This window comes from Drosophila virilis, chromosome 2, assembly GCF_030788295.1.
Source record: "Drosophila virilis strain 15010-1051.87 chromosome 2, Dvir_AGI_RSII-ME, whole genome shotgun sequence".
Lineage (NCBI taxonomy): Eukaryota > Metazoa > Arthropoda > Insecta > Diptera > Drosophilidae > Drosophila > Drosophila virilis.
In genome coordinates this window covers 1,142,006-1,155,370 of record NC_091544.1, presented here as the reverse complement: position 1 = coordinate 1,155,370, position 13,365 = coordinate 1,142,006, and the positions used below count along the sequence as shown (strand labels likewise).

General features: G+C 38.3%; 1 protein-coding gene across 2 annotated transcripts in view; it reads right to left on the bottom strand.

Annotated features, from left to right (window-relative positions):
• Positions 1-351: 351 nt before the first annotated feature.
• Positions 352-13,365, bottom strand: part of aus (argus) — a 36,326-nt gene continuing 23,312 nt past the window's right edge. For both annotated transcript variants that reach the window (XM_032439140.2, XM_032439141.2), the window contains exons 5-15: positions 5,314-5,427; positions 5,101-5,238; positions 4,502-4,639; positions 4,352-4,440; positions 4,147-4,274; positions 3,951-4,070; positions 3,745-3,890; positions 3,109-3,289; positions 2,706-3,046; positions 2,433-2,630; positions 352-2,048 (exon numbers count right to left, since the gene is read on the bottom strand). In XM_032439140.2, the coding sequence (XP_032295031.1) occupies positions 1,951-2,048; positions 2,433-2,630; positions 2,706-3,046; positions 3,109-3,289; positions 3,745-3,890; positions 3,951-4,070; positions 4,147-4,274; positions 4,352-4,440; positions 4,502-4,639; positions 5,101-5,238; positions 5,314-5,427 (1,691 nt within the window). In that variant the 3' untranslated portion in view covers positions 352-1,950. The remainder of the gene's footprint in view (positions 2,049-2,432; positions 2,631-2,705; positions 3,047-3,108; positions 3,290-3,744; positions 3,891-3,950; positions 4,071-4,146; positions 4,275-4,351; positions 4,441-4,501; positions 4,640-5,100; positions 5,239-5,313; positions 5,428-13,365) is intronic.

Here is a 13,365-nt window from a genome sequence, read left to right as displayed (position 1 = left end):
TTTTTTTTTATTGATTTGTCTTGTCCTGGGAGTGTCCCCGCGTCCTGGCTATTGCGTTGAGTGAGTGGGCGGTGGTGGGTGGGGGGACTGGATGCTATAGTTCGAGTGTGCTGCTTGATTTGTTGTCCTTTAATATAGTATGTCCGCTTCAGTTATAACTATATATACCATTATATATATATATATATATATTTATATATACGTAGTACCTAGAAAGTAACCCCTATCCACTTTGTCTGCGCCAGCTCCTCCCAGCGTTTCGCCTATGCATATAGTATGTAGTTATATCTCATTCGCTCTCAAATATATACTTTTAGCTAACTAGCAATTAGTTACATATGTATACACCGCAATACAATTTGAAATTTGTTGTGAATCAATTCGCATAACATTCGCTATTTACAAATGGTTTTTTTTTTTTCAGAAATTTCCGCCTTACAAATTTTGACTAGTTATTTATGCATGCGCCTTGAAGAGGCTTCGGAATTGTTAGTTATAAACCGCGAGGGGCTTTCGTTTTTAGGACAAAATTGTTTCCTTTTTTTGTTTTGTTTATTTAACTCTAATGTAATCGAGCGAAAATGCTAGTTTCTGAAATCCTTTGGATACACTATCTTTAGGCTTAACGCCAATGTCTGTCTGTCTGTCTGTCCGCCTGACTGTCTGCTGATGTTGTTGTTTATACAGTTGCATTTTATTTTTTGTTTATTCTAGACCTATATCACCGCTTAATTGCCTTAAACACTCTAATTATTTCTTAGCATTTCTTGCTGATTCATTGTTGTCTTTCGGATTGGTTGTCCTCTGTGTGTCTGTGTGTTTTATTAGAAATTAGTTGATTGATTATGAACGTGTGTGAAGTGCAGCTACTTAATAAAGTTCAAAGTTCATGAAACTTCACAATTTCTTATGCCTGCGCTATGAATCATACAATATATATATATATATTTATATATATATATATGTCTATGTGTATGTATTGTATGCTTAGTTTTTGCAAGGTATTAATTATGTATGTATGAAACCAATGTGATCCTATGCAAAATTGTATTATTATGTATACATATATATATATAGTTAGTATAATTATGCTTATTATAAACTATTTTGCACTGTACAACAAAATATATATGTGTGTACGCGTTTTCTGCATTTCCTTTTCCTTTTCGTTTTTTTTTTTTGTTTTTTGTACAATTTGAAAACTAATTTAAACTTTTACATACATATACGTAGTTGCTAGAAAATTGTTTTTATTTGTTTCGGTTCTCCACTTAGTATTTATGTATATGTGTGTATGTGTGTTCGTGTATGTGTGTACTTTTTTTGTAGGAAACATTTTGGAAATGATATAGAAAAATAAATGCATAGAACTTTATTAAGCATACAGAACGTTAAGCTTTTAGCTTCTATTCGTATATGTAGTTGTTATATCTTGTCTTTTGCTTAATCATTTTTCATATTTGTATTTAATCTTTGTTTTTGTTTTTTTTTTTTTTTTTGATAATTGTATTACATATAAAGAAATATTTTGTTTAAATTTCAGCGCTACATTTCGCAAAAGGCGCGTTTAACTAGGCCTTAACAGCGCTTGCTCTAAGGCTTTATTGCAAACCATTTTTTTGCTCGTTAATTTTAACTTTTTTTTTATATATATATAATATATTGATTTCAAATATAAAGCACTTAGAACTAAACAAAACAAGGTAGTCAAAAAATAAAACAAACAAACAATAAATGTTATATACAGTAAAATAAATATTTGAATTGTTTACGTTCGCTTAGGCCTTACAATATGCAATATGCAATATGCAATGTACAATTAGTCTTAAATGTGTGTGTCTTGTATACATGTTCATCATATTGGGGATTTGGTTTTTGGTTTTTGGGTTTATCAAATTGTTAATGTTGTTGTGCAGTCGCAAATTACATGTTGCACGCCGCCCGATTAACTCAGCTTTGCAGCGTTAGCCACGTCAACATGGCCAACAGAACCATCCAGTTGGCCTGGTGAGCTGTGCTGGCACTGGAGCCGGTTTCGCCGCATTTACCTGCAGATAGAGAAGAGAAAAATATTAGATAATTGGACTAAAATATATTACGTGGCTATAAACAGGTCATTTTTTACAAATATCATATCGAGACTTCCTATTTTTATATTATTATTGTATACATTATAGAAGCTATAACCTCCTTTCACCCCATTATTTGTCTTCACATTTTCAGAAATCAATTTTCAGCCATCTTCCGCCTGTGAAAAAATCGTAGCTAACATATTTGTTATCCCTATTTTCATTGGATTAGAAATGTTTACATAGACCGCTCATAGTCTCAGGCAAAAACCCAAAAAGTAGCTTTATCATCCACTAGTAAGGCAGTCAGTCAGTCAATCAATCAGTCAGTTATGAGAAACAATCGTATAAATTAGCACGAACCAAAAACGGATAGATTGGCCACCAAATGATGATCAGGCGGCTTTTGTGTGCCCCGATAGCAGGCATCTCCCACAACCAGCTTGGCTGCATTGCCCTCCGTGGGCCTGTAGCTAATGCAGACGCCATGCTTGGTGCCCTTGTGCCTGGCTATAATGTAGACGGTGCTGTTCTCGCTCCACGAGCCATGACAGGAGTACTCTGTGTGTGAGATAAGGGGCAAACATTAGACTAGTTGCATATTGTGCTGTTTGACATAGCGTGCGTCTCGCTTACCTTCCTCACCGTCCACGCTACACAGCGGGCTCACATCGATGACATTGGGCGCACTGCAGCCGACCCAAAGCTGGCGCTGGGCATTGTAGTTGGTTACACAGCCGGGCACATCACGACGATTGCGCGTGGCCACGAAGCCCACGCTGGTATCGTTGGCGCTGCTCAGCACCAAGGCTTGTTGTTGCTGGACTTGGTGCTGTAGTTGCACCTGCTCCTGGTGCGGCTGCTGCTGCTGTGCTGGGAGTGCATTGCGTCGACTGCGCACGGGCAGGCCGCGCGTGTTGGCATGCCAGGAGCCGCGCTCCATGCGCTCGGCATTGCGAAAGCTGAGTGTGCTGTGCCTGCCGCACAAATAAACAAAACACAATTGGATTGGGCTACTTGCTCAAAAGTTCAAACATACCCCTTGTGGCCAAAGGAGCCGGCATCCAAGCCATCGCCATGATAATGATGATGGCCATGTCCGAGATGCGATTTGCCATTGTGATTGCGCTTGTGGCGCGTGACCAGGTACGGTGGCCCAATTGCGCCGCGCAGATTGTACAGGCCCTCCATCGGGCAAATATGCGGTTCCGGATTGCTTGCTGTACGAAAAAAGAGAATCGATTTTATATTAGTGCACAGCTAGAAGATACCCTGTAGCCGAAACTATGGAAAGAAATAGGCGCCAAAATATTTTAGTCATTTCCTTTTAGCTCAGACCTCCAAGCTGAGTAAAACGGAAAAGAGATAGATAGATAGATATATAGATGGAAAAATAAATAGACAGACAGACATGTGGATAGATAGACAGACAGGCAGATATATATATAGATAGATGACAGGGAGATAGATAGATATGTAGACAAATGGATAGATAGATGGACAGACAGACAGATAGTTAGATAGATAGGCAGATAAACAGACAGACACGGCTTTATCGGTAGTTATATATATATTTACTTTATGGAGACGTCTCCATTATACCCCATACTAAGGCTGTTGTCAACTTGTACAGGGTATAAAAACAGCGCACAGAGCGTGTGTACAGAAAACTTACCCAGCAGCGTTATGTAGGCCATCTTATTGAAGTCAAAGTGATCCGGTGCACAGGCATCCTCCAGACGAATGGCCGGCTTGCCCGTTTGTATCTCAATGACGTGCGTGTCCCGACGGTAAAACATCATGCACATAAAGCCGGATAGGCTGCAAACGGGGGGAAAGCGAGTTACGGCGGGATTTCTTATACGGTTTATTTTAGCTTACCAGCCGGTGGTGTAGTGCACCACAGCCATCATTTCGGTTGAGGTCTGTTTGTTTATCTGCTCGCACAGGGCACGTGTCTCCATGTAGCCGTTGGGCTTAATAATGTGCACGGAGCCATCGCTACAAAGAAATTGGAAACGTTTTATTGGCTGTCAGTAAGGATGCCTCAGGCTTTGCTGTTCCCGATCCCACTCACTTGGCATGATAATTGTAGACGGCATTGCCCATAAGTGCATGCCAGTGTCGCGGACCCTTGAACCAGGCGGGAAAATCGCAGCGCTCAGCCGCCGGCGGTTTCCGCAGCGACATTATTCGCGAGCCAACCTGCGGAAAATGGGGGAGGGGGGTAAAAAAGGCGAATTTAATGGCGTGGCTTTGATTTCGGATTTGTTGCTTTTTACCTCGGCGCTGTCTAAGCCATTGCAAGTGGCGTCGCCGGATTGCGCCAGCTTATATTCGGCATCCTTCGAGCTGAGCATGCTGGGGCCGCCTGCAAGGGTTATAAAAAGTTGTGAGTTGAGAGCACACATTTTTCCAGCAGCTTTTCTTACCCATCAGCGAGGAGATTTTCTCGTAAACAAAGCAACGATAGCGCTCCTCATTCGAAATGGCATGATGATGCGAGACAAGACCCACCAAATAGCGTGAGTTGCCATCCTTCCAGGTCGCCAGGCAGGTCAGTTCCTCAACTGGAAAACGACGTACAATGCAGTATACATTCGATTATTCGATTCAATTAAATTTTATAGCAATAGCCGCGCGTTTCATATTTCGCGTTTAACGAGGGAATACTGTAGCATGCTTGAATATGTTTTCCCGTATTATTTGGATTTCTCAGAAACATCTTTTGAGCAAGATCTGTCTTTTTGCCAGGAGATCTTTACTTACGAGCTTCAGAATTCTCCTCAAATATCTTTAAGAACCCAAAAGTAATTTAATTGAATGAAATAAAAGAACTGTAAAGTGTGGAAAAGCAGGTCCGTTTTCCAACACTACGTCAAGCTCAACGAGGGCCTACTGTAGCTTAATTAAATATGCTTTCCTGTATCTTTGCGATTTCTCAAAAACATCTCATTAAACAGAACAAAAGAAAAACGACTGATGTTCAAGAGAAACATTTCAGAGATCTGAATCATGGTTGTGGACTTACCCGTGCTCTCGGTGCCCAGGACATCGGGACAGGCCTGAAAACTCAGGAGCAGGCGGCTCTCTTCGGTGCAGCTCTCGATGTTCGAGACGGGCGACTTGCACTCGCCATGGCCCCGATTGTACGTGAATATGAAGGGGCCTGCGCGGAGGGGATGATGATGATGATTAATTAAATAATTGAGAGATGGGGCGGAATTTGGTTTTTGGTACTCACCCTTTAGCGGGCACTTGACCGGCTCGGCGCTCTCGCGGAAGAGGGAATAGAGCAGAGCATCGCCCGGTATTTGATCGCAGAGATTCTGTAAAGTCTCACGGCCCTTGCAAAAGTCTGGGGGACATGATTATTTGAAAAGCACACATAGAAATACAATTAATGCAAATCGCTAAAACAGTTTCGTCGCAGACAAAGAAAACGTACACACAGAGAGAAAGGCGGAAATAAGACGAAATGGGAAATGGGAATACGTTTAAAGGTGGATGGATCGAGTAGAATAGCAAAGTATAGTTAGATAGATTAGTTTAAATAGATTAATAGATAGATAGATAGAAAACAACACATTTAGGTGAGCTTTTGTTTTTGTTTTTTTGTTTTTTTCTTTAAGGAGTAAATAAAAAACAATTCTACAAAGTTCTAAAGTTTTGTTAAATCATTTTCTGTGCGGCGCACTGGAAGCTGCTCCCCGGTCTCAAAGTCAAGAATGCCATTTAAATTAAACAGATATTTCTTTTAATTAAGTGGCCTCTTGCCGCTTGCTGAGAAAATTGCGCAAAATGATGCTTGAAAATCTGCAAAGCCAACAAAACAATGTCGCATCGGAAGAATTCTTCGGAGAAAGTCAGCTTCGAGTGCGGCGACACAATGAACAGAAACAACAACAATTTCTGTTGAAATGTGTGTTCAAAAATTAAATAAAAAAAAATTAAATGAGGCGCAAACTCAAATCAAAAAGACAAGAGAAATTTTTTGCGTTTATTTTTTGTATTTTTTTGCACGACAATGCAGGAGATTTTATGCATTGCTGAGCTTTGTGTATTAAAAAAAAGTAAAAAACTGAAAATTGTTAAAGTTTTAATTATTAAAAAAAGAGAAAAGAAGAAAAAAAGAACACATGGTCTTTGCGGCTCTCTTGATAGACACACACCGAACCGAAGAAAGTCGGGATACAAGGCAAAGGATAACTTTTGTTTAACAATATATTTTTTTTTTTTTGGTATTTCTGTTTGCTAGGGCAAGCATAACATGTATAAATGAAAATAAATAAGTAATTAATTAGATTAATTTAATGTAAAACTCGTATATGCTAAGAAATAATACAAAAAGATTAGTTTGATTTGCAGTTTTGGCAAATGTAGTTTTCGCAGTTTGTTGGATTCGATATTTGGTAAAGGGTCCTCTCTTTTTTTTTTGTTGCTTTTTTTAATCGTAACTTAATCCGTTAGCTTTATAGTAATATATATATATATATAGATATGGTTAGGCAACCAACACAGACAGGCATATATATGTATATAGTTGTAAATACATGTAGTAGAAAAGGTTTTACAGCTAAAAGGCACAACAAACAATTCGGGAGCGCTTTTTTGAATATCATCTAAACTAAATAAAAACAAGCACACACAGAATAGTGTTGGAAAATACACGAAAAACGCTCAAACAAAATTCAACCAAAAATTATGTACAGACTTGTATAAGCCAAATGCTGGGCATGTGTAAAGTAGATGGCTGTGTGTGTGTGTGTGTTGGCAAGGTGTGTAGAGTTTTTGTCTGTAGAGTGACTGTGTGTGTGTGTGTGTGGCCTCTTTGAGTAATGATTGTAATTAAGTAGCAACTAGACTTGATGAAAAGCATAACGTTATAACAAGGCGCTGTTGGGGCGTGGCGTTTGTGTGCGTGTGTGTGAGCTGGAAAGTGTGTGTTTTTATGCTGTTCAGTGTTGGTTTGGCGGCAACTACTACGAAGAAGCTTGGTATATCATGACAAGGCAAAAATACGACAGCACAGGACATTAAAAATAAACTATGTATTATATTTTTTGGTATGTAAGTAGTTTGGGTTTTAATTCCTTTTGTTGGCGCGCACACACGCACACACACACGCCCACACACATATGTATGTAAATGGTTAAATGTAATGTGTGTAATATTTATAGCTGGACTATAATACGATAATATAATACACAAACGAACAAACAAACAAACACACACGCACAAACAACACTTAGAACGAACGGAATGAAAAATGACACACATCTAGTTAGGAGTTTCGTACGGAAAAGTACAAATATAAATTATGATAGAACCGAGAGCAGAAATTGTTGAGTTTCATGTTAAAATTACATTAATTAAATAACACACACATTTAGTATTATGTACAAATTAACAAAACGCAAAAAAACAAAAGTAACTAAAAGTAAGAAAAAAAAAACGTAGAAGACAGTAACAACTAACTAAAAGGTACAAACACGGACACACACATATGTTCGAAAAAAAAAAGGAAACAACAACACGGATGAGGTGTGGGATGGGAAGAGGAAAAGTGTGAACTCATAGAGCGAATAGTAGTAGAAGTAGTAGTAGTAGTAGTAGAAGTAGTACAAATAGTAGTAGGGTAAGTAGTTAAATAGTAGTAGGTTTTTTAGGTTAGGTTAGAATGTAGAGTAAGAAGAAAGTACAACAAGTAATTGATAAATGAGACAATTATACTAGCGGTCACCGGGCAGCCCATCCCAACATATTTTTATCATCATGTACAATATGTATGCAAAATATATATACATAAATATATAAATTGCTACTATTTCGTTTTTCATAGGTTTCTTTTGCTATTTTTTTTTTTTCTTTACAATTTTCTTTGGCATGTGCCAAAAAGCGCACAGCACGAGTAAATAATTGTTTTTGGTTTTTTTTTTTACAAAATTTAGCTGAAATCCTGTTTTCTTTTTCGACAAAACAAAGTGTGACAGAGAATAACTGAAATTAAATGGATGTGGGAATGTATTTGCTATTGATTATTATACAAAATGTGTTTTTCGATTGATTTATTTTTTTTTTTCGTTGCCAAACAAAAAATGCAAAAGTTCTTTAAGCGACAAATGAAAATGTTATCTCGGGGAAATTTGTTCGGGAACTGGGAACGGACAAACGTATAAAAATGGGATTTGAATGATGAAGAAATCCGAGTTCTCGCATTATTCGTATGATTTCCAAAAGCGGCAGGTATATATAACGCACACACTCACACACACACACACACATAGCATGTAACAATGAAATATTTACAACTAGCAGAAATTACCCGGCATTGTCCGGGCCAAGTTTTCAAATATGAGCAGTCTTTTATATATACAGATTAGATTAGAGCACATTGAACTCGTTTTGATCGAATCGGATAAACAGATGTTATATGGATTTTAACATGCAATGGAACCCATTTCGGAAATCATATTCCAGCTTCGTTCTGTGCCGAAACATAGGACAATATATAAAAAGAAAAGGCTACACTCGCTCGTTTGAAGAACTGTACAAAAATTTAGGCGATGATTTCACGTAATGATGATTTTTTTTTTTTTTTTGGTTAGCAGTGGGTTAATATAAAACATTAACAATTATAATCATGTACAAAGAGTTATTTTCCAAGAGTTATTATTGATAAATATACAAAACAAAAAAATAAACTAAATTAATTGAAATTAAAAGAAAGACAACAAACAACAGTTCTCCAAATAATTATGAATTATTCAAAATCAAAACGAAAAAGAAATCGTTTATCAACAAACGAACAAACACAATAAATATATTTTATCTGTACAAGAGATGGAGGAAGGAGTCTTTATTTACAGCGTGTGTTGTTGTTGTTGTTGTTGTTTTTGTGTTTGTAATATCCTTAATTGATTTTCATTATAATATACACAATTGATTTATGCGATTCTTCTGTACAATCCTTGACAAAAGCAAGGAAAAACATTCGCCAAGAACCAAAAAAGTCAACAAATACCACAAAAAAATCATCGTTAAAAAAGGAGGACAAACGTAACGCAAAACAAATTAAGATGAATGAGGTTTACGGCACGACTTGTCTATATATATATATATTTATTTATTTATATATATGTACGCAACAGAGCGAAACGGAACCAAGTGACAACAAATTAATAGAATAGATAGGAGAAAAAAGAAAAAAATAACTGAATGAATGAGCACATAAAATATTGCATAAATAACTGAAATGAATTGAAATGAAATGAAATGGCCATGTGAAAATATATATAAACATATCTCTATATACATACTTATATATATATTCATGTACAACAGCGCCAACAATAACAACTTGGCTAACGAAACAGCGAGTGGGGCTCAGGGGCGCAGAGGGGGGCAAGAGACACGCGAAATTGGTTGACACCCCGGGCGCAAACACGCGACTCGCAGGCTACCCTAGGTAAATACGGAGTTCTCTTCTTCTTTTACATATATACATATATATTTATACATACATGTATGCGAAAACTGTACCAGCGCACGCAGCCGGAAAAGTGGGCGGGCCGGGGGTCGCATGAAAATGCCAAAAAAAAAAAAAAAACTATATAAAAAATAAAATAAAATTGGCTGTTGTCCTGACCTGTGCGCGGCCAACAAATTACCCAGTCAACGTACCAAAAGCAGGTTGTGCCACACACACACACACAACCACACACATCCCCACACACCCACACACACTCATGTGCGTGCTGTTGTTGTGTTATAAAAGGCATGGTAAACATTTTTACAGACATTTGATTAAATTTAAATATTCTCGCACGAAAATTGGCCAAAGCTTTTTTGGTCGGCACTGCTCACTAGCAGATACCCTAGGCCTAGCGGGAGTCTTTCATTGCAAACGTTCTGAATAGTGTTGGTAAACAATCGATGCGACTATCGATAAGAACTAACGATGAGTATTTTGGAATTATCGATAATTTTCCAGCTCTAACCGTTTTTGAGCAAAAGAACACGGCAAGTAAAATAATTTTAATTGGAATTGCCATTTCTTGGAAAATTAAATATCTCAAAAATTCCAATCAACACATACACATACACACATCTCTTACGTAGCCCCTCTCTATCTCTATCTACCTTTGAGAAATGGTTTCCTGATTAACTTCGGTCTTCATATGGCATGCAAAAAAGTATACTTAATCGCAAGGTTCGACAACTTGAAATTGTGTAAAAGGTAATAAAGTCTCGAACTTTTTATATTCTTCGATACTAGTTCACAAAATCGATTTGAAATTATGGAACTTATGAAAATGGGATATAAACTCCTTCTACCTATGACAAACGGAATTAACTGGACAGACTCAGCTCATCGCCCAGGCCTGAATAGATATTTTTTTTATGATTTATGTATAAGACCCTCAGCATAAGCATAGAAAGTCGGATGGTCTACGAACAAGGAATGCAGCAACTGGAAAATAAAAATAAATAAACCAGAAGAAAAAAAAAACTGAACAAGAGCCAAAAATTAACGCCACAAAAATTGGGATTGAAAAGAAAAGTGAACGAATGCGAACGATGAGCGCAATAATACGCAAAAATGCTCAGGTAGACACAGCCAGGTGAAGGAGGCGGGTTGAGCAGGGAGAGAGGGGGATCAAGGGGCAGCCAGCGTTGGCGCAGTTTTGCGCTTAATTATTTTAATTATTTTTTATGCTGCCAACATTTGTGCACTCGCAAGCTCGCTGGCCCTCCGAGAGCGAGCGTTGCATAGCAATTAAAATGTGGTCGACTCCTTCAGCCCGCCCCTTTCCCCATACCGCCCTCCAGAATGTCCTTCATTGAATGCCCGCAGTGCCAGGCACTTGCAGGTCCGAGTGCTATCATGGAATTGGTATGCAAATAGTTAAAAATCCAGCTGCTGCGCAAGATGCTGCTAAATGGGTCCAAAAAGAAGAAAAAAGTACAAAACTTAAAATGAAAATGAAAAAACATCAAAATAATTATGCAAGAAGCCAGGCAAACAAGTCAGAGGAGCCGAGAGGGCGCTGGGGCTGGGCCTAAAGTAGTTTGTGGCCCTGACTCAGGTGTACCTAAACTCGAGCAAAAAATCAACTACAGCTAATGATAGATACACATTTAAACTTATCTAATTTAAAGCGAAGGGCATCATTTACATATCGATCAGACTATGTTGAAGGACTTGATAAGGATTTGTATATAGAAATCTAGGGCGAATAACTAGTTCGTAATGTGACCAAAGCAGAATCTCCTAGAACCAGTTACAAAAGTCTACAAGTCTGCTATTCTCTGTTATTTTATAACAGCATCTGCTCATAACTGCTTTTGTTAACTGTGATTTCATTAATAATGTCTATTCATTTCAATAATAATGTCTATTCGCGATTATTAATGTGAAAGCAGAAACTGCTAGAACCAGCTTGCGAATTACAACGATCTGTTACAAGACTGTTAAAAGTCTGTTAATTTATAACAGCATCTGCTAATACCTGCATTTATTAACTGTGATTACAATCAGATCTTGCTAGAACCAGTTGCGAACTACAGTAGTCTGTTACAAGTCTGTTAAAAGTCTGTTATCAAATTGTTAGTTAACTGTGATTACAATTTTAATGTACATATATTCACTTTCATTAATGTCAAGCCCATGCATTCCGCTTTAAATGATATGTTAAGCACATTCACAACATCCTTTGATACCCGAAACTGTATTTCATTAGAAAATAGCTGAACAACAAGCCGTTGGGATAAAAGTGAGCAAAAGGGTCTCCAATTTCAATGGATGGGCAGGACACGAAGCTACGTATTTAAATGTATATACATATATAAATATATATAAAGGTGGCTCGTAAAATAATTGTTTGGCATTAGCTGTTAATCCTGTACAAGTTGTTGGTAATTGAAACAGTTGCCTGTTGCCTGTTGTCCGAGTCCAATTAACCTTTGTCTTGGCCAGCTATGAAAATTCGGCTTAAACAAATTCAATTATTACGCATATCATGTACACAAAAAGGCAATTTCAAGCGATTTAAGTCGAGAGTATTTTCAATCAGTTTTGAATACTTTGTAAGCTGCTCTTTTAATCAAAATGCCCCAGGCAAAAGTGTGTGGGTGTGTGTGACAGTCAGAACAAATAATGACATAAACCTAATAATGCCATTGTTTTACGGACTGCTAATCAAAATAAACAACCGAACCAACCCTCCCCTCCCCTATCCAGGCTTTGCATTAAATATGAGCTCTAAAACTCTCGTTTAATATTTAAACAAAATCAAATCAAAAAAGCAAGCAGAGAGCAAGACAGAAGACAGTCTGACAGACGTGTCAGTCAGGCAGTCAGCCAGCCAGGCAGTCAGTCCTAGTTGGTTACATTAAATTGGAGCAAGGCCTCCGAAGAGGGGAAGAGGCGGTGTAGGAGCTGTGGGCGTGAGTTGGCGCTTTCAAATCGATTCACAAGAGCTTGGGGCCTAGTCGTAGTCGTAGCCGGAGCTGGGTCTGACACCGGGTCCGGGTCTCGAGCTGCTTGGGGGGGGCGCCACTTAAACTAATTTGATTTCTATTGAGGCAAACAAATAATAAATAATGAATTTACATTTCTATGCGTGCCCGCCGTAGCCAAGGAGCTGACTCCTTGCTCCTGCATTATCTGGCCGTGCGATACTTGTACGCAATTACGGACTTAGCCTTACAATTAGTTGGCCATAATTGCATCCGAGCGCCAAGTGGGTGCCAGGGAGACAGGCTCTTGACTTTTGCTAGTAAGCGGATTACAGCAATTAACCACTGAAAGATATCAAAATGCGAAAACTTAACTCATAGATGATGGGCCAAGGGGGAAAAGGACCTAGAGGGGCGCACGGGTGCATACTTATGCACTATTTTTGCAGCACTCCAGACTGCACTCAAAAGGATTGGATAGCTAAAGCCATTCACATGCACACATGCACACACACACACACACACACACACACACACACACAAATTTTGTATAGATACCAACATGGAGAGTACAACTGACCAGGGCCCGACTAAGGAGATACCCTATAAACCAGCTGCAATCAAAGTCGCACAAACCCGGTTCATTTCATTCATGTGGAAAATCAGATAAATGAACCACAGTTGAGAAACTGGTTCAAGCTGTGAACCGAAACGAAAAACCTGTCTTCATTGATGTGAAAAACCACGCAAATGAACCGAAAGCAAAGAACTGGTTTAAGCTGTGAATTAAACCGAAAAACCTGTCTTCATTGATATGAAGAAACAACTGTTGAAC